General features: G+C 41.5%; 2 protein-coding genes and 1 long non-coding RNA gene across 7 annotated transcripts in view; 2 read left to right on the top strand and 1 right to left on the bottom strand.

The window, feature by feature from the left end:
• Nucleotides 1–7063, top strand: part of LOC135241855 (piezo-type mechanosensitive ion channel component 1-like) — a 62650-nt gene extending 55587 nt beyond the window's left edge. For all 3 annotated transcript variants that reach the window (XM_064312592.1, XM_064312593.1, XM_064312594.1), the window contains 11 exons: nt 557–704; nt 1225–1439; nt 1664–1822; nt 1921–2068; nt 2214–2402; nt 2636–2728; nt 3184–3356; nt 3953–4075; nt 4168–4247; nt 5015–5210; nt 5512–7063. In XM_064312592.1, the coding sequence (XP_064168662.1) occupies nt 557–704; nt 1225–1439; nt 1664–1822; nt 1921–2068; nt 2214–2402; nt 2636–2728; nt 3184–3356; nt 3953–4075; nt 4168–4247; nt 5015–5210; nt 5512–5761 (1774 nt within the window). In that variant the 3' untranslated portion in view covers nt 5762–7063. The remainder of the gene's footprint in view (nt 1–556; nt 705–1224; nt 1440–1663; nt 1823–1920; nt 2069–2213; nt 2403–2635; nt 2729–3183; nt 3357–3952; nt 4076–4167; nt 4248–5014; nt 5211–5511) is intronic.
• LOC135241871 (uncharacterized) lies at nt 5796–10215 on the bottom strand. The gene is made up of 3 exons (XR_010326141.1): nt 10088–10215; nt 9142–9222; nt 5796–5919 (listed from the first exon to the last, which is right to left on the bottom strand). It is a non-coding gene; the product is annotated as an uncharacterized LOC135241871 (long non-coding RNA).
• Nucleotides 10216–10286: 71 nt separating this feature from the next.
• On the top strand, nt 10287–20690 carry LOC135241867 (E3 ubiquitin-protein ligase RNF166-like). Of its 3 annotated transcripts, none has more exons than XR_010326139.1 (7): nt 10287–10659; nt 17577–17733; nt 18329–18441; nt 19157–19271; nt 19489–19596; nt 19732–20161; nt 20292–20690. XR_010326139.1 is itself a non-coding variant. In XM_064312612.1 (7 exons), the coding sequence occupies exons 2-7, from the start codon at nt 17012–17014 to the stop codon at nt 19795–19797; spliced, it is 567 nt and encodes a 188-aa protein (XP_064168682.1). In that variant the 5' UTR covers nt 10520–10659; nt 16930–17011; the 3' UTR covers nt 19798–20690. The 3 variants fall into 3 exon arrangements, 2 of the variants coding, with proteins under 2 accessions (XP_064168681.1, XP_064168682.1); XM_064312612.1 differs by adding an exon at nt 16930–17019 and having other exon boundaries at nt 10520–10659; nt 19732–20690; XM_064312611.1 differs by having other exon boundaries at nt 19732–20690.
• Nucleotides 20691–21072: the final 382 nt, after the last annotated feature.

The raw sequence follows: 21072 nt of genomic DNA, 5'->3' as shown, positions 1-21072 counted from the left end.
CCACATACTTAAGGCCAGGCATGGCCAGGCACTGGAATTTAACAGTAATACCATGGGGATTTCATTTATTCATCACTTTAATAACATGCAAATCAGAAATATGGGCTGCTTTTGGCTGCTTTCAGTGATTAAAAAAAAAAAACTATATCCCTGGGGATCTTATCAGCATATTTGATGTTACTACATTATTTAGCAGTGTTTTTTGAGCTGAGCATGTTTTTTGCCACTATGCTACAATAAAATCAATGTGAATATTATAATACTATATATATATATATATATATATATATATATATATATATATATATATATATATTATCCTATATTAAATCTATATGAATTAATCATTTAATTCAAGCCTTTTCTGTCAAAGAATGTTGTGATGGTATACACAGAACCATACGATATGTAATATTCTTAAATGGTATGCTATCTTTTGCTATCGATGGTCTACAGTAGTGGTATAAACTAAAGAGAGGGTGAAGCAGCCTTTGATGAAGGATTGCTGCAAATCAAATAGAGGACATTTGTGATTCTGGCCTGCCATATGTTTCAGTGCACGTAACGTCTATACGCCAGTCTACGGATTCTTCTACGACATCCTGCATGCTGAGTATCGTGCAACAACCGATGTCTACGCCCTTATGTTCCTCACAGATGTGGTGGACTTCATCATCATCGTCTTTGGGTTCTGGGCCTTTGGGGTGAGCATGTTTATAGCTGGCCTTACTACTGTTGTGTTAAGACTTAAAAGTCTTCTACACTGCCTCAGTCAGCTTTTTAGCCAGACTGTCCTGACGGCACGATCAGATTGAAAAACCCTATGTTCTCAATGGCTAAGCGACACAGCTCAGGAGGTAAGAGCGGTTGTCTGGAAGTCGGAGGGTTGCCGGTTCGATCCCCCACCCTGGGCGTGTCGAAGTATCCCTGAGCAAGACACCTAACCCCTAATTACTCCCAACGAGCTGATTGGTACCTTACATGGCAGCCTTTCACCGTTGGTGTGTGAGTGTGTGTGTGAATGGGTAAATGAGAGGCGAATGAATGGGTAAATTGATCAATTGTAAAGCGCTTTGGATAAAATGCAGTCCATTTACCATTTAAGCATATAAGGCACAACTCAGCCCCCACCTGAGGGTGATATAATAGCTGTACCCCCTCACATGTGATTCATGATAATGTCTTTTTAGTGTAGAGGTCTGACAGGAATTCTCTCCCACTCAGAAACACTCAGCAGCTGCAGACATTGCCTCCACACTGTCGGAGGACCAGGTGCCTGAGGCCTTCCTCGTGATGCTGCTCATTCAGTTCAGCACCATGATCATTGACCGCGCCCTCTACCTGCGCAAGACTGTCCTGGGCAAGCTGATCTTCCAGATCATTCTGGTCTTTGGTATTCACCTCTGGATGTTTTTCATCCTGCCTGCAGTCACAGAGAGGTGAGGAAAAAGAGGTGCAAACGCTCTGACACAAGCTGCAACATGCAAGATCATTATGAAGTGAAACACTTTGAGCAATACAGATGCTGCCTTGTGTTTTGTGCAGCAAGCGCTTCTCATAGTTTATTTGCAAAGCTTTCCAGAAGTCTGATGTGATTATATTGTAGATGTCAAAGTTAAAACTGTGCCTTTATTAATGAATATTACCTTATCTGTCCCGACAGGATGTTCAGCCAGAACTCGGTGGCCCAGATTTGGTACTTTGTCAAGTGCATCTACTTCGCCCTCTCTGCCTATCAGATCCGCTGCGGCTACCCCACTCGTATCCTGGGCAACTTCCTCACAAAGAAATACAACCACATCAATCTATTCCTGTTTCAGGGGTGAGCATCATTCACTCCACTATCCAACAGGAAGACAGTAACAAGTAACATCAGGGAAGATCCTTTCCATGCTGATGCATCTGAGCCTCTGTTTTCAGGTTCCGATTGGTACCGTTCTTGGTGGAGCTTCGGGCTGTGATGGACTGGGTCTGGACTGACACCACCCTGTCTCTCTCTAACTGGATGTGTGTGGAGGACATATATGCCAACATATTCATCATAAAGTGCAGCCGTGAGACTGAGAAGGTGCACTAGCTATCCACCCTGCACTTGTAATCTGTAACCCTGCTCAAACCTTTCCCGATATATAATACAGTACAGTGAAATAACAGAAAATGACACAGACCCCATTCTATTATGCCATGTCATTGTTTTTTATTTTCATTTTCAGAAATACCCCCAGCCCAAGGGACAGAAGAAGAAGAAAATAGTAAAATATGGGATGGGAGGGCTCATTATCTTCTTCCTCATTTGCATCATCTGGTTTCCACTACTCTTCATCTCACTGGTCAGATCCGTTGTGGGTGTGGTCAACCATCCAGTAGATGTTACAGTCACTGTTAAGCTGGGAGGTTATGAGGTAAGTGATGAAGCATGAAGAACTCAAAACCTCAAGAATGCTAATTGTATTCAGTTAGTTTCTGTTGAATTGTTACAGCATGTGAGAAAGGGTATCAGAGTTTTGTTACAGTGTCTTCTATCATGGTATTAAATTGCCAGTGTATGTTTACCCCTAAGTCTGAGATGTGTCCATGTAGACTGAGAAGCTTACACTGCAATGCCAGTAACTCACACATTCTTTTTTCTACTCAGCCCTTGTTTACCATGAGTGTGCAGCAGCAGTCTATTCAACCCTTCACAGAGCAGAAATACAACAATCTGACTGCCCAGTTTGGAAATAACGCTGTGAGTACAGGCATCCTCCCGGAGCTCAGTCTCTTTGCTGCTGTCACCTGGACCTTGAGTTATATCTGGGCTCATTCTAAAGTCTGATAAAAACAGGAAATGTGCTTTCCTGCTACAGCAAGTCAACAGCTAATGCAATAGCGCAACAACAAAAATACCATTCAACAGACAATATCCTCCTGAGACCCTGCAGAAAAAAACATGTTGCAGTGAAAATATTTGCAAATTTGTTAATTTATTTTATTGAGTGAAGTAGCGTATGATTCAGCACCCGTGGTCCTATGTCATATATCCTAACCTTATCAGTGCCGTACCAGCCCCACAGGGCGGTACATAAATGGCCATAGTGTTGCCCAAGGGGGAAAGGGGGTTCCACAATTTACACTACTGTTACATTCATAAACTAAATGCTGTTATGGGTCCCTGGAGCTGGAGTCTTGTTTCTGTCTGCTCAGGTGGCCATGCAGTTCATCACTCTGTACAGCTACGAGGACATTGTGACAGCTAATATTGAGGGCAGCTCAGGGTCTGTGTGGCGGATCAGCCCTCCCAGCCGACAGGAAGTCATTAAAGAACTGCTGAGCAGTCCAGTGGACATGACTTTGCGCTTGTCCTGGAACTTCCAGAGGTCAGTGCGTGTGAGATCATTTGAGTGTGCATTGGCTACGAGAACATTCTTATTTATTTGTTTGGCAGACTTCTTGAAGTACGGTTTACATCTATAAATCTTGTACATTTGGGAATCCATCTGTACAGCTCGGATCATTTTACAACAGCAGATGTGGTTAGGCCTCAGCATAAGCTACAGCAAAGTCCAAGAGTGAGGGCCCTAGAGTTAGGGCTTTGACTACTGCTCCATACTACAGCCCACAACAATAACTATACAGATAGCAGTTAAACAGGATACTCATCCTTTTACAAAATGGTCTAAGTACATCTGATTTTGACTTATTTCCAGTCTTGCATTTCTGTAGTTAGTGGTCTATATGTTTGCTCGTCACGATGTGTCTCTGTACATTTCAAAGTCTCTCATGTTGTTTCTGCTTTTTGGAACTTGTCCAGTGTTACAGTGACATTTATGTGCAATTACCAGGTTAGCTGTCTATGTTATAAGCATGTTTTTTATATTATTAAGAACTCACAATTAGATAAAAACCTGTGTGTGTGTGTGTGTGTGTGCGTGGTATGCAAAGTCACTAACCTACCATGCGTTTCTGTCCTTAGGGACTTGGGCAAGGGTGGCACAGTGGAACACTCTTTTGACAAGCACTCCGTTAACCTGGAGCCCGGGGACCCGGTTCGAGCGGACCTTGCCTTGCTGCTTGTGGGAAACCGCACAGAGCCAGTGTATGTAAAACCACTTTCGCAGATCATGGCTGTTGCTGTGACACGCGTGTGGTTTCCACTGAATTTAATGCTCTGTGTGCCCTGTTCCACAGGCGTGTGCCACACATGTTCCCAAACTTCATCCGGGCTCCAAACGGAGCAGAGGCCAAACCTGTCAGTCAGCTATATGAAGGTGAGAGACCAAGACAGGCATTTCCTCTGTTCACTAAGGTTTATTTACCCATGGATAGCAGAGATGAGACAAGGAGACAGCTGTATGATAAATTACAAAATACTTGAAAACCAGACAAAAGCAATAAACCGTACAGAAACACAGGGAGGAACTAAGGCAATATTAACAGAATAACTATAGGAAAAAAGCACAGTTAAACTTGCAAGCAAACAGCATGATACTTGTGCAAATCACACAAAGACCCAGCAGTGGGAAACAGAGAACAGGGACTAAAACACATAGCAGAACAGGTGAACCAAATGAAACTAAAGTAACCACAGGTGAAGACAATCAACCAATAATAAGATAACACCACTAAAAAGGTGAAAACACTAGGGAAAACACTAGGAACAGGAACCTAGCGGCCTCTGGTGGTGAGAGGCAGGAGCCCTGAGAAAAACACCAGTATATGACGCAGACAGCTGAAACTACAAAACCTTAGTATCGTCGTGGGTAAAAACATAGTATTCCATCATTTACTTAGTAGCCATCTACTATATCATTGTGTTGCAAGGTGATTTGTATTACTGGAATAATTGGATCTGGTTCTTCATCTTTGGTCAGAATAGTGCCTCATAGAGCATGAATCTTAGGGAGATGATAGAATAGGGGTGGGAGAGGATGTGCTCTGCGTGTTGTACTGGGTATGTGAGCTGTGGACAGGGTGCCTTGGGGTGGTTAGGTGTTGAGGCTGAGAGGAAACGCTCTTTCTCTTCCACTCTGGACAGGTGATGAGGAAGGTTACCAAGATGTGACGCTGACGCTGAAGAAGGATCGCTCGATGAACGGCAGCGGGATCGTAGAGTGGTGGGACATCGCCATTGCTGACTGTGACCAGTCTCCAGAGGGCTGTGGGGTCCTGCCCATGATCATTTTCAATGACAAAGTCAGTCCTCCCAGCCTGGGATTCCTGGCAGGATACGGGTATGAAGTACTGCTCAGTCTACTTAATGTGATGCTTCTTCCATTTTACTCACCCAATGACATTCTTTAGTCATTTGGTGACAGCATGTCAATATATTTATATTTATAAACATAGGCTACACTTTTAAGATAACAGATTTCAAGTGTAAGTTATTTTAATTTATGTTGCTGTGGATATTACTGATGTGAAAGCACACTCTAGTAAATTCAAGCATTTCAAACATTTGAAGATTAACTTCTGTGAGCTTCATTTCTGCCAGTCCTGAAGTGTGAACTTTCACACTGGCCTCTTTGTCCACAGGATAATGGGCTTGTATGTCTCGGTGGTTCTGGTAATTGGGAAGTTCGTGCGGGGCTTCTTCAGCGAGATCTCGCACTCCATCATGTTCGAGGAGCTGCCGTGCGTGGACCGCATCCTCAAGCTCTGTCAGGACATCTTCCTGGTGCGGGAGACCGGAGAGCTGGAGCTGGAGGAGGAGCTCTACTCCAAGCTAATTTTCCTCTACCGATCCCCGGAGACCATGATCAAATGGACCCGAGAGAAGGACTAGTTCGCCCACGTTCAGGCTCCGCCCCCCTCCCCTGAGTCACGCGCAGCGGTACAAACCTCCTCCTGCTGGTGTCTGGCTCCAGTGGCTCCTCCTCTCTCCAGTGAGCTGGCACACGTTGGCAGGAAACACTGACAGCCAGAGGAGAAGGACGTTTCTGCCTGTATATGCAGAAACACTCTCCTGAGCCACAGCACTGGGCTGATCTGCGATGAATCACAGACACAGGTCACATGGTTGGCCTTTTGCCTGGTTTCTTTAAGCAAGGGCCTGGCCAGTCACCATAACGACAGCCCTCTGTGTGTGTCTCTGTCTCTCTGTGTCACTTCAAGGCAGTGCAAACTTTCTTTCTTCCTTGGTGAAGTTTGTCTTGAAGACCTGGGAGGAATTCTACTTCAAAGCAATTAATTGTGGAGCCACTAGGTTGCACCACTTGACAGAAAAAGGATCCTTTCTATCAGCTGACACTCAAAAAAAACAAACATCTAAAGGTTTTAAGTGACAGACAGTTTGAAAAGCTAATCAGGCAGTTTTTCATCTGAAAACTACCAGAAAAGAATATCTTAGACTGCACATACCAAAGAAACAAAACTTTGCATAATGACATACATCCAGTAAGACATAATGAAGGCTAATTTTGTTGCTTCAATATGGCTTATTGACAAAATGCAGAACACCTAAGACTTGAAGAAGCATCTTCAAACTGAAGCTTCACGGTGGAAAATATGTTCACTGTCTTTATGTAATTGATTTAATGATGAAGTACAACAGTTTTGTTTCACATAAAGAAATTATGCAGATGCAGACCTATAGTATCCCCAAACTCTTGCTGATAAACTGTGGGTGGGCACTACATTAGAATATGAATGGTCATTCAACACAAGATCTCTGGAAAGTCGTATGCTGGAATAGTTTTACAAATACTATAACTCTGGACACTTGTATGAAAAAGCACAGTGCCATGGAGGTGGTGCCAAACTTGACTAACATTATCTTTCTAGGGTATTTTTCAAATTGTTGCAGTATTATTGGCTAAGCAATTACCAGTGCGTGCGCACACACATACACACTCTCACACACACAACAAAGTTCTCAGTGTTAAATCATCTGACAGAGTATATATGAGTCTAGTAGGGACCAATTATTCTCTATCAGTTTATTATTGACTGAACATTTCAGACACAAACCATCTACTCGCAGACTAATTAGAATCATACATGCAAAGATGCTTTTCTCATTAAAATGCAAATCACATCATTCAGTGTCAATATTGTGCATCACCACAGTAATAAATGACTATTTGTATTTCTGACCTGTGTTCTTTTGTTGCACAAAGCTGTGTCTATCTCTCAGTGTTCACATCAGTTAATGATATGTTCAAATCAAGACAGACTGCTCTGGAAGAAAACTACTTACTCAACCTGCCCTCTATCATTGCAAGGAAAGTATGCTGAATAAACACTCTTCTTATATTTGCCTGTTCACCACAGCTGTGACCTCCTAAGCTCAGAAAAACCTACTGAAATGCTTTAATCACCAAGGTCTCTGAACATCTCCCTCCTCTTCATGAACAATAAGTATTTAGGCCTAAATACCTATTTTCTGTCTTGAGAAACCTTACAGACACAATATCCAGTGATATAAGGCTGTACATTACTATAACACAGGAAGCAAATGATGTGAGCTGAATGGCATGTTCTCATCATTGATTATTTTTGTGTTCTAATTGGATTGTGTTCATAAAACATTTAGAAAAAGTAGTTATGAACAGCCTGCGAGCTGAAATGCCTCTCGCTTAGTTTCGCAATGTTAAATGGGTGAAGGGTCTTAGTTCAACTTTAGGCACAAAAGGCTTTTGAAAATGGAACTTTCAATAGTGAAAAAAATATGTTAAAAGCTACCTGTGCAGCGTGTAAATTTGTAACAAAAACCGTTAATAAGGCAGTCATTATGCAGTTGAACTTCCTACACAACATAATAAGGCAAGTGGCCTGGAGCCTGCTGTGCAGTACAGGATCACAGTGATATATAGCTAGTTATACTGTAATTCTTCCCTACTCTCAGTTCTTTTATGTCAAAGTCAGTGAAAGCCGCAGCTTGTGTTTCTTTTGTTCTGACAGAACATATGGTTTAGGATGCACAAATGAGCTGGTTGGTGGTAAGTTTCATTAAGTGGCTGTTAAATTTGTTCCTTGCCAAATGAAAAGGAAGGCTGCTTTCTGCTTTCAGCTTACCATCTCTATCTGGAGCAGTAGCACAGCAGGCTTTTCAAATCAGCAGTGATAAGGGTCAGACCTCTTACTGTCTCCTGCTGTGACAATAAGAGTCCAAAGGTATCCTGCAAAATCACGAAACTGGTGCAAATCTGGGTAGCTGACTCGGGTAAGGCACCATGCTGTGGTGCAAGGATGAGCCCTACAGTCTCAAATCCAAACGATGCCAGTACTGACTAGCCAGTTGCACCATAGAGTGATGCACAATTGGAGATTGCTTCGTGCAGGATATGGGAGGGTTAGGGGTCCACATTTCATTGCTATCTAGCGAACCACACTGGTCGATCAGGCATTCTTGGACTGCATGTTAAAGCCGCATATGAAAGGTCTTCCTCTGACACCACTCTGTGTGAGTTTAGCTGTAGTCTGTGGTGTGAAAAGAAGCATCTTATGACGCCATGTGTGTTGGAGGAGTACAGCAGTTGTCTACACTATCTTGAAACAGCAGTGGGGTTCATGTTGAGCCAGGCTGTAGTTGCAGAGAGTTGGCCGGTCCAAATTAATGCTCACACTTGGGTTCCAAATTTATATTTTAAAAAATCTATGCTGCAAATAAGCACTGCTGCTTTAAAATGATGTGAACTACAAAGAGGAGAAACACATAGCTTAGACTTACCCTTAAAAAATCAAGCAGTTTGTGCAAAAATAATTTATCACACTAATTATCTTAGCCATTTATACTACCTGCAATGCTGGATCTCTAAGGGTTACATTGAGAAAAGGGCAATAATATGGTCTACTGTTTGGAGCACTGGACACTACACCCAGGGTTCATGGATCTAGATCCCTGTTGGGACACATATTTACAGCATGGCACAATAGCACAGTTGTCTGGTGCAAATCCAACCACAACAATGGTTACAGAAAGTTTAAAATGTAAAACTGGTATTTGCAAGTCATTGGAGAGCTGGACATCAGTTTAATGCATAATTTATGGCTCAAAAGCTGACTTCACCAAACAAACCCTGACCAGAAAGATCTCATAAAATAAACTTTCTGTGCATGGCCTCCTTTTTAGGCTTTATAGAATATACATTTCAAATGAGCAGGTATGTTTTGTGTAAAAAACAAAATGGAGCATGCAGTCAACATTGATGATTTGTTGCTTACCGACATTGAAGGGATTTCTGCCATTTCTGGATACTGTCAGCTCTGATATGCTCCAGAGGCAGGCAGCACAAATATTGTGTCCTGTTAAAAAATTGGAAAAAGAATAAAATTCCTATTGATGTGTGTTGCATATAGTACCAACACCCAGGAATCCAGGCTGAAGTTCCTCCCCTCTACCTGCCTATGCCAAGAGGAGCCTTTCAAAACCTCCTAAATCCCAGTTTTGTCCCTTGTAAGAGACATGAGTCTCTGGTCATAATCTTGTGACCCATTACATTCTACTATGCTGAAAATTACAATAAAAGGGACATCCAATAAAAATATATTTTTGAAAATAGTTTCAATATAATGTTTTTATCATCGAAGACACCTACATTATGTCAAAAAATGTGAATACTTAAAATGTTTTTAAAAAGTCTCAGGAGAACATGGCTGAACCTAGTTGGTTCCAGTTCTCTACATTAACTTTTCTCACCACCAAATACATCACAAGACCATGAAGTTTCCAGGGACATTTTTCGGTCACCTGTAGTGGGACATGGATCTCATGCAATGGTTAAAAGCTCAATGATTCGCTGAGTCAACCCAAGCTACCAGAGTAGTGGGCAAAGAGAACCTACAGTATGATATGCTTTTTGTAAGTCAGCATTCACTAGATGGAAAACTCACTCTGAACACACTGATATAATCCTGTCAGTGATGTAGCCTACGTTTTTCTTTTCTTCTTCAGCTAAAATATCCAAACACTTAAATTACTTAAACACACGGGTCTTCAAAATGACTTCCTGGTAAATACCAAGCCCCACAACACTTGAGGCACACCAGCACGCATTAAATGATTGCCAGAGTCAGTAAAAAAAAAGCCCTGGTTTGCTTATTGCTAGTAAGAGTTAACTTTACTAGTTGTATATTTACAAAATAACATTCAATTATTCAAGTAACATACCTTAAAGTTTAATATATCGATACAGCGCCTGCTAGCGAGGGCACGCTGAAAATTATGACGATATTGCAATGGATCATGGAGGATGTAGTTTAAATGCCTGAAAATTCTGTGAACAAGACAAGCGGTCGAACTTCAATACCCAGTGAAACATTAAGGTGAAACAGCTTTAAAGGGTTTTTGTTTTGGCAAATGTTTACTTCGTGTCCGGCGTGTCTTCTCCTGTGCAACCATTTTTATCGCGGGATGCCGTGCCTAGTATTAACCCAGTTTTGTACTGTTCGTGCATCCTGCACCGATGTATGTTAGTTAGCAGCCTGCCCATTCGGATAAGTGGTACACATACAGTTACGTTGCTTATCGAGGGTGAAGCTCGGACTCAGATCTGCGTTCATGATGGCGATGTTCCGCAGTTTTGTGTCGGCTACCCAGCTCAGGCAGCATCACCATCAGCATCAGCTGCAGAGCGAGGCAGCCGCGGCCGCCCCCGGTGAGAGCATTGAGAGCCAGTTTTCTTGCCCCATTTGCTTGGAGGTCTACCACAAACCTGTCAACATCGCAAGCTGCGCTCACACGTGAGTAGTCTGTTCCGTTTGAATGCGTCATGGATGAGAGGGGACATGCTTTTAGTGTGTTCGAAGTGTACAAAGATTGGACATTTAGTTGCTTAATTAGCTGTGCTAATAAATATATGAATATATCGGAACGGAATACGTTAAGAAGACTAAATGGGGTCTTGTGTAGCCTACTTAGTTGTCGGCAAGTAAACGATTAAATGAATAATGAAAGTCAGCAGTCACCGGCTGCACGACCAGCACGTCCATTGAGATGGATTTCCTATTTTATGAGTAGGCTAATGCAAGTACTGTAGTAATGGTATGCAGAACTATTTTCATACGAAGGCTGCTCCTTTGTGCGCGCGATGAGGTTAGTCGGTAAAGCTAGCTGTAACTGTAAGGAGGCAACTAGTAAGATGCAAGTGAGCCAGCGCTATTGATCGTGCAAAGAATGAACAAGTCCCTGGACACAGTATCTGGAGTTCATTTGTTATATTATGCGAGCATATGCATGTCTGTGCAACGCATGAAACGTGCTGTAAATAATCCGGAACACTCTCAACCATTGACACATTTAATGAGACACCCCCCCCCTCCCCACACACACACACGTTTAGTTTGTTTGTTTATTGTTGTTGTTTTGTTTATTTTTTTAATGCCGCAGGGTGCCGATGCTTGACGGTGTATATAGCGAAAATAGCTGGGAAAGAACAAAGCGAGAAAGCTGAGAGGGGTCGTACTTTGAAATATACGCACGGCTAACAGGATTTAAATCTAGTCAAATTTAAGTTGAACGTGAACAGCAAACCGGACAGCCGGACGTGAGACAATCTAGCAGGCAAAACCCGTTGCACGGCCGGGATGTGCAGAAATTATTTCCTGTACAGTTGAAATAAGGACGAGATTTTTCTAAATTTTCCTAATTCTGCAATGCCTACTATTAACCATGAACGCAATGCATGTGCGTATGTAAGTGTATCTATATATTTATAGAAATTACTTTGGGTCAGTTAAAATATATTGTTTAAAGATGCACTTAAAACTCATGGTTGTGATGAAATTTGAGTTAGCTTATGTAAAAAAAAAAATAGGGTTAAAACATCTGATTGTTAATCCTCTGTAAATCTCAGTGGTGTATGCAAGAGCACTTCACTGGGGACACCATCTCAGAGTCCTTGTTTGCTGGTAACACAAAATGAAACAAATCTCAAAGTTTGGAGATCCCTACCATAATCCTGGTCTTTTTCAGTTTGTTAGGCATTTTGCTTCAGATGGTTTGGGAAGTCTTTCGGTGGGTCAGGATGTTCTAATGTGCTGGTGTTTACCCTCCCATTGAGCAAAAGCCAGAACCTAGAGGGGTGGAAATCAAGGTTGGGAGACATACCAAACATAAACAGACTAGTTTAACCCCAATATAGCCTCAGGTTTGTCTAGATATAGCCTACGTCCTAGTTGACTAGAAAACTTTCACTTTTCAACCAGGCATTCAGGTGAAAATCCAGCTACATCTGGTTATTAGCCATTATTGAATGTTTATATTTGTGTTTCTGTTTTTGCTTGTAAATACTGTAGATAGTGTGTTGACTAGCAAATTAAATGCACTGATGCATCATCACTGGGGTTCCACAGGAAATTGGGGGGTTGGGGGGTGGGGGGGGGGGGGGGGGGGGGGGTGTTGTTGCCTTGTCAATGTTGGGCCACTTGGGAAAATTGGAGGGAATTTCAAATAATGCATGTATAGCACTAGTTAATCCTGGGTCAATGGTGTTGAGTATGGCTGTGGGTTTTTCCACTTATGTAATGAATGTAACCCCCTAAAATGGGTTCCCCCATAACATTTTTCATCTAGCAAGGTGTACAGAAGATAGAGCAGTTCCATTAGATCTCCATGGCAACATGTCCATTTATGTGGCTGTTTGTTTTGCTTCTTTTTTTTTTAAATTTCCTCTAATCTGTGAATAATCCAAATCCTAATCTCACAGCAACCTCCATCTGCTTCCCCAGACATCCAGTCGGTCTATCGCCGGTACACGCTGTGTTGTACGGTGTGGCTCTGGGTTCAGCCCGAACCAGAGATGTCCATCTAAATTCCATCCTATTCAATTAATTTAAATCAATTAATTTTTATTCATTTAAATTCTAAGTCAGTTTAATTGCATTATTTGTCACAGGATGTTTTAAGAATTGCAAGACATTATGATGTTGCTCCAGCATTTAATTTCTGTAATTTCTATATCTCTGATTAAAGGATGTTTTACTCAAGCAGGAAACTGGTTCCCAGAAGTGAAGTCAAGGTGCACACTCATGCTAAAAATATTACGCTTGAGTCTCAATATTCTTGAGATTTTATGTCTACAAAGGTTGTTTTACAAGAAAGTTATTTTGCAATGCCTAAGTCTAAACAGAAGACTCAACATTTGGAGGTCTTTGTTCAGTAAAAGACTTGATCCCATTTGATACCGGTGAGCATCTAAATACATTCTCAAAGATTTTTTTTAGTATTCAGTACTTTTATAATAGTATGAATACTGAATAATAATACAAATATTTAGAGAATATTGACAATAAGGAGTATTTTGACTTGTTGATGGGGGTGGGGTATTTCATGTAAACTTTAAGCAATTGATCTCAATCACTGGATTACTAAACTAGATAGCTAATGTGTTTATTTTCTACGATCTTCCAGACCTGCTGCTGCCAGAGGTTGCAAGAGCAAGGAGAGGGTGGTGGAGAGGGAGAGGGTGGGGGAGGGTGACAGGTAGGGGGAAAGCAAGCCTCCACAAACGTATAGTATTAAGTAAATGGAATTTTACACCTCTAATTCACACCTTTTTTGGACACCTGCCTAGACATAGCTCAGAAAAGACAATGCAGGCTACTCTATTTTGGTGGTATTGTCATCAAGCGTTCAAGCAGTAATCATGCATCCAGCATTGCGACTATGTCTGTCTGTATTGTGTTTCTAAGCCCACCAGGCACAGCCCCAAGCATCTGTATATATTTTTTAAAAATCTTTTAGGTAAAAAAAAAAGAAACTTCCACTTTGTTTGAGCTTCTGTAACTTCATTTCAGTAATATTTAGAGTAATTTTGACTCTTGGAAAACAAACTCCCATGGGTTAAGAATAGTAACCATTTTATTTTGGGTATGTCATTTTCAGGCTTGTGCAAAAAATGGGGCAATTACATAAGGGGATAAAATGACAAATGTTCGAAAATACATTTTTTCTATATTGTTTCTGCTTTCTTTTGTAAATATCGTTAACACGGGTAAGTATGAAAATAAGGTAGTGTGGCAGAAATCTGGATTGAGTTGCCGTGAATACCTGTCATCCCTCCAGAATATGACTGCAGTGTTCAAGGGCTATAGAACAAAAGAAACCAAAGTTTTGAGTCAAAAAAGGGAAACAATTGAGTAAGGGATTTCAGTTGAGAGTGGGAGAGAGAGAGAGAGAGAGAGAGAGAAAGAAAGAATACAAGAATAAAAGCAAACCAAGAAGAGAAATTGCTAGCAAAAGCTTCTCTTGGCTTCCTGGCTTCTGAGAAAGGCATGGCTCAATGCCAATTCTACGACTGCTACTCTCTGGGGCACTGCCAAAGAGTAGAGTTGGTATTCATTGGCTGAACCATGCCTTTCTGTGAAGCCAGCCAGTATTTTATTTAAAGTACTTGTGTAACATTAAAATTGATGCAAACTGTGGTAAGCACAAATACTCTCATGCATGCTTGAACAGTCCTGACCCAGACTATGCCAGAACCTTAATTTGGGTGAATGTAGAAATACAAATCTCTGTACAAGCCTCTTTTCCCCTGATCATTTAAGATACTGAGACAAGAAAACATCCCATAAGTGCATAGATACATGGTTTGCGCATTCTGACCGCAGACCAGCATCTGTTAAAAGTGGTTTCAGAGGCCATAAGGAAGAATGGTAATAATGTGGGAGTTAGTGTGGCGGTGTACAATGAAACATCGAAATTAGAATTTGCACAATTTGTACTAGTGGCCAATTTAATCTTTAACATGCACTGTATCCAGACAAATTCTCTTCTATCATAACCCTGTCTTCTGTAACTCACCTGTGATACTGTTGTGGGCATGGATGAACAAAAAGACAGTCCTGAACTGATGGTTAATGATATTAGTCTTACCCACTCTAATCTAAATAAATTTCCTCCAATTAGGTTGTACCTAGACAGTGTAAACTTTGTGTGGTTTGTGTAAGGTTTTGTTTATAGCAGACATCATTGTAATTATTTTTAATGCTTATCATCTACCACCTTGCTGTTTGCAGGCTGTACTCTGATTCTGTAATGGCATCTGTTTTTGGATTAGATTTATTCTTCTGAAAGACACATGAGTGAAATTGTGCTGTGGAACAAACTAGCCACCAGTGAATTTCACTGAAGACAGCAATGTGAAATTCCGATCTCACAGCCTGCCTTTTAAAATGTGAGAGTGATATAATTGGAACAGGGAAAACAAATTCACAGGAGAGACCGGAAAGCATCAGGAAGGACATGCATCTAATCACCACTATGTAGTCAGAACTGTGAACAAAAATATGTAAATGCTGTGGACTGCTCCTCCAGGCTTTTCTTGCAAGAAACACCTGCCTTCATTAGCACTCATTAGCCCCCCAGTTCTGTAAATTAATTATGATGATTAAAATATCTTCAGAGTTTGAAAGATCTCTCCCCATGCATGGGAATTTGGTTAATCTCCGTTGTTTTCAGTGGGCAGGGAAACCTCAATTCTGTCATATATATTTTTACTGGGGATAAGCTGTTTTTTTCTTTCTTTCATTTCAAGTGCCTGTGATCTACTGGTGATAGAAATATTATATCTACTTTCTTCTGGAGTAAGTTACTAAGTTTGGACAGCCTGAGAAATGGTGGGCTTACTTGTGCATGTGTGTGCACATGCCTGAGCATGTGCATGTGCATTAGAGACAGGGAGAGGGCTCTCATTCTCAGAAAGGGTGATGCTCAAGGATATTGATGATCTGGATAAACAAAAAGCACTATGATAGTTTCTGTACATGTCAGAACTGGATCTGTGTATAATACTGTAAATCTCTTCCTGTAGTTCTAGTCTAGAGTATTGTGCAGCCCAATTACCCACATCACTCCAGACCTGGATCACTGTGTAAAACTGTAATTCACCCAAGCCACTCCTGAACTATATAGGACAATAAATCCCTTGTCACTTTTGAACTGGTTAAATCTCAAACTCGCCTCAGCTTCTTTCCAACTTGGACATTATATAGATGAAGTTCAGAAGTGAGGGCGTGGATCTCATTGGGATATTAGCCTGCAGTGAAGGCAACCACTGTGTTTGATGAATGATGCATCAGCTGTTATTGAAAAATCTTTTAGTAATGAGGGTTTCATAACCTTGTGGGTGAAAAGACAATAATTAATGAATTTACACTTTGAATGGCAAGTGGGCCTACATCAGATCTCTGCTTTTGTACTTAATTTTGGATAGATTCATAATTTCTGAATTGTAAATGTATTTTGTTTCTATTATTATCGTAGCATTAATTTCTCATGTTCCAGCCATCCTTTTTTAACAATTTAAAGATTTTTTTTGATCTGTCACTTATGCCACAGTAAACCAACACATTTGTGGAGAAATGCAGAAAACCTGTTCCTTCTTGGTGACATTTTGAAACATTTCAATCAGCCTTGAAATATGTGCACTTGGGCGTGTGTGGTTTGATTGAAATGAGAAAACATGTAGTCAGAATGCATTTCCTGTTTTGATTGCAAATTGTGTTTTGGAGGGTGTGCTTGTCTGCACAGATTTTTGTTTATTTTAAACGTGAGGAACCTACTGTCCAGAAGGTTCCCGTTAGATTTAAATTCCTCATTTATTTACTAAATGGTGGGGTAAGTGCAGCTAACTCCATGATGGCGTGCTCAAGTGTGTTTACAAGCTGTGGGAATGTCCTTTTAAAGCAGCAAGCACTGTAATGTAAGTGCAGCTTGTTTTATTGCATATGACGGTTATGGAATAACACACATTGTGAGACTGCAGCACAGCTGTGTGGTGTTCTTTTCCTACCATCACTACAAATTAATGCAAAGATAGCTACGCAGGGCTTGTGTGGGCAGCAGAGTCCATTGAATAATAAAATAAAAAGATTGAAAGGTCATAATGTTGTTCTGATGAAGCATCATTTACGGATATATTTTTATGTATAAAACAAACACGTTTATGTTTTATGCATGACACATTTGAAAGGCCCACGGAGCAGCGCAGAGCTCTTTTTCTGTTTCCCCAGTGCCCTGCCTTGCCCAGCTTGTGTCACAGTCTAATTCAGCCATGCTGTGGAGTCCCTGTGATGTGACCCTGCCCGCACTGACATGCAAAGGTCTCTCTCTCCTCACACTCCCCTGTGCCACGTTTGTATTACCTTTTGCCATTCAGCAGATGCTCTTATCCAGAGCACAAGTTACATTTTATACATTCAGTCCACTTATGCAGCTGGATATTTAGTGAAGCAATTCAGGTCAGGTACATTGCTCAAGGGTACAGTGGCAGCACACCAGCTGATAATAAAACCCACTAACTCTGAGTTGCAAGCTCAGTTCCTTTGCTATGCTGGGGCATGCCTGGCATGGGACTCACTTGCTGAGGTGGTTTCCTTGCTCTTCCTGTGGTGATGTGCCTGAGGTCCCTGCAGGGAGTGATTTCATCAGGGGTGACACGTGTACTGTGAAAAGAGGCATTTCATATAAAAATCTAGGCTAGTAATCCCGAATTATTCCATCTTGTGTTTAATTTACAAATGCACTGTTAATGTATTTTTTGGAGAGTCATATTAGAAAAATGTACTATTGGCTTATTTAAGTATAAGTATAAAGCATTATTTTATACCCTTTTACTTAAATCAGCTTTTTGTTTCTGAGCCCCTGTTTGTTCTTCCAGGTTTTGTGGGGAGTGCCTACAGCCATGCCTGCAGGTGACCTCTCCCCTCTGCCCCCTCTGCCGCATGCCTTTCGACCCAAAGAAGGTGGACAGGTCCTCCAGCGTGGAGAAGCAGCTGTCCTCCTACAAGGCGCCCTGCCGGGGCTGTAGTAAAAAGGTGCCATCGGACCTGGCTGTCATTCTAGTAGAGTTTCTGCCATGAGTCTCATTCTAGTAGAGTGGCTCATTCAGGCACAGTGTATAATTCATTCCCTTTGAAAGTGGAAATTTGGTTGCAGTTTGCATTTGTGCTGTAATGTAAAACAGGGTAGAAATGGGATAGGTAATGGCGAGTCAAATATCGATTATTATTGGCCCCAGAATTTCCATGGTGTGCACCCTTACTTACTATTCATATTCATTCATTAATTCAACCTTTATTTAAGATTCTCGGTGACAATTGAGGGTAGGAACCGTCTTTCTCAATGCGCCGAGATTACAAGAGGTATAAGAAATAAAAGAGCATAAAAGAGATAATAACAAGCATCAATTAAAACAATTACAATCAAAATTGATCAGATCTGAGATCAGGGATCTAAAATGGCCCAGTGATACAATGGAATTCAATTTTAGTCTATTTTGCATATTAATATCCCACAACCAGAATTGCCCACAGCCACAGGTGTTCTTGAATGTGTACTGTGGAAAGTGAGGATGAATGCTGCCTTCTCACTGACCTGATTATCCTTCTTTTGATGGTTGGCTGGCTGTAGGTCACCCTGGTCAAAATGAGGTCACACATCACGTCTTGCACAAAGGTTCAAGAACAGATGGCCAACTGCCCCAAATTTGTGCCAGTTGTACCCACTTCACAGCCAATTCCCAGGTATGCTGTTTGATATTTTCTGATAATGTGAGGAGGGCTTTTAGGTGTAATAACTTGGAGAGGTTGACAGGTTGAGATGTCCTACTGTTCTCCCCATCTCTCTCATTGTCATTTAAAGTATTACAAAGACAAAGCTTAGATGAAATTAGATTAGATGAAAGTGTGTAATGATAGCTGAAGACGTTTGGGGCGGTGTGTATGGCGAGGTCCAACCTGATCCTGTAGCCAGCACTGGAAGTTTGTGGTGTGTATTGGCAGCATTTCTGAACACAAAGCTCCACACTGGCATGGCTGATGGAGACACACGGAGGGTTTACTTGCTGGCAGCGTGAACTGATTGCATCTTAACCCAGATGAATGCTGCCCATCTGTCCTAACTAGCTTGTCAGTGTTTGACAGTCTGTCAGTTGTCCTGCTTTCCTGGAATTCAAACCCAGATTGTAAATACAGAACCTTCTGTAACAAAGTCACACACACACACACACACACACACAAATACTCATCACTCTGTACATGGGGAAGGCAGAGGTACCCTGCTCACGCATACAGCTGACAGTCTAAGGCTTCTGTATTTCTAGTTAAGCGGGCAGGTTACCTTTAACAAAAAAATATGATTTGATCATCTCCCACCTTTCCATCTTTTGCTAGTTTTTTGTTTTTTTTATTATTATTTTTTACTGCTCTCCACTGAAATCCTCTCTTTTCCTATCTATAGCAATATCCCAAACCGCTCCACTTTTGTGTGTCCATACTGTGGAGCCAGGAATCTTGACCAGCAGGAGCTGGTCAAACACTCTATGGAGAACCACCGAAATGACCCTAATAAAGTGGTGAGTCCAGGCAGGACGGGGTGATGGGAAATTAAGTTGTAATTGATGTCTGTGGCTTTTAATGAGATGCTTGAATCCAGACATAAGAACGGGTATAATATATGAAAATTATGTTGGCCTGTGTGGGAGAATCTGATGGACATCAAGATGTTGCAGTGGGTGATGGCACAAGAGCTGAAGGCCTGGATGTGATGAGTGTGTCTCCCCCCTGGGGCAGGTGTGCCCCATATGTTCAGCCATGCCTTGGGGCGACCCCAGCTATAAGAGCTCCAACTTCCTGCAGCACCTCCTGCACCGGCACAAGTTCTCCTATGACACTTTTGTGGTGAGCAGTGCTCCACTGTATTTCAAAAAAATGCATGACGCTCAGGTTACTTGTTATTTTTTAAAGGCCGGATCATAATTTGTGAGCAGTGACCGCTCACTGAGGTCCTGACCTCTTGTCTATGTGTGTTTCCAGGACTACAGCATCGATGAGGAGGCAGCGCTGCAGACAGCATTGGCACTGTCATTGGCTGAGAACTAATGACCTCCTTCACCTCTCCTTCTGCACCCTGGCAGTCTGATTAATGCTCTCTTCTCCAACTGTTCCTTTCCAACAATCAATCTTACAAGAATCTAAGGACCTCTCCTTACTCCACTCTCTGTGTCCTGGTATTCTCAATAACATACTCTCCTCCTCCTGTAGCTCTCCAACCTTCTGGCAGAGCAGAGAACCCCCTTCTTCACTCCTGCCTCTACACCATGGCTGACTTGCAGAGAACTGAGGTTCCAGCTCACCAGAACTCTGCTGACTCAGTCACTGAGCTTTTCCTGTTCTGTCAGTCACCAATCACAGCCCAGAGATTGTATCATAAATGCAACAATGCAGTGCTCAAATGAATGAAGAAGTGGGTTTGGGGTTCATTAACTTGGAGTTTTAGTGTTTACATGGGCTAACAAGAATCAGTTTCACTTCTATTCAAATAATTATCTGTGACTTTACTTTTTAAATCTGTTTAACTTTTGTAATGTTGGCAGAGGGAAGCAGTGTGGTATGGCCGGGTGCTGTGGGAGGAGCTTCTTGCAGAAGAAAGTGTTAATCAAGCCAAGAAAGGGAGGTGACTTGCTAATCACATTACCACAATGGACAGAAGACCAACATCCCAACAAAAATGTACATGGCCCCCATTTTATTAGGGTTCTTCTGAATACTTGCTCTTAGCACATTTTTGTACATGAAGTAGAGTATTGTTATGATTTTATAGATGGCTTGCAGGCCAATAGTGATGCATTAATGGTTAATACTACTGTTACCCGTTTAACTACAATAGTATTTTTATGAAGTACCAGCTGAGAAAAAATATATATTTTTGAAAATGTTTGTTTCAAATGGTTCACTAATAACACAGAAGTAAACATACATTTAATAATTAAGAATGCGTTTGTGGTTTTATATTAATTGTTTGTATCATAAATACACCTCGGATAAATCAAATTAAATGTGGAGGATAGTGAATGGAGCGCTCCCTGTGTTTGTTCCTAACCATAACAAGTATTGTGACACAGTGACGACACTAGAGGGCGCCCAGAGTAAAGTTTGTATTAGGAAAGTAATTTTGAATGATACAAGATAATGTTTATGCTGCGTGCCTTTAGGTTTAAATCTGGTCTGGTTTGATGTGTGAATGTTATTTTTTCAGGATGCACTCTGTGTGGAAAGGAGGTAGTCTCCTTTACAAATCACAAACAAATATTGCATCAGATTAGTTATTTCCTGCTTGCAGTCCTCCTCATACTGCCTCATCCTTGTCCTGTGGTG

Source organism: Anguilla rostrata, chromosome 16 (assembly GCF_018555375.3).
Source record: "Anguilla rostrata isolate EN2019 chromosome 16, ASM1855537v3, whole genome shotgun sequence".
NCBI classification, from domain to species: domain Eukaryota; kingdom Metazoa; phylum Chordata; class Actinopteri; order Anguilliformes; family Anguillidae; genus Anguilla; species Anguilla rostrata.
This window is presented reverse-complemented; position numbering and strand designations above follow the sequence as displayed.

Bases quoted from the DNA above. Each gene is read 5' to 3' on its own strand.
- LOC135241867 (XM_064312611.1), top strand. From the start codon at position 10,478: ATGATGGCGATGTTCCGCAGTTTTGTGTCGGCTACCCAGCTCAGGCAG. The intron at 18,442-19,156 runs GTATGCTGTTTG...TCCTATCTATAG, and splicing joins ACTTCACAGCCAATTCCCAG to CAATATCCCAAACCGCTCCA. The intron at 19,597-19,731 runs GTGAGCAGTGCT...GTGTGTTTCCAG, and splicing joins TCTCCTATGACACTTTTGTG to GACTACAGCATCGATGAGGA.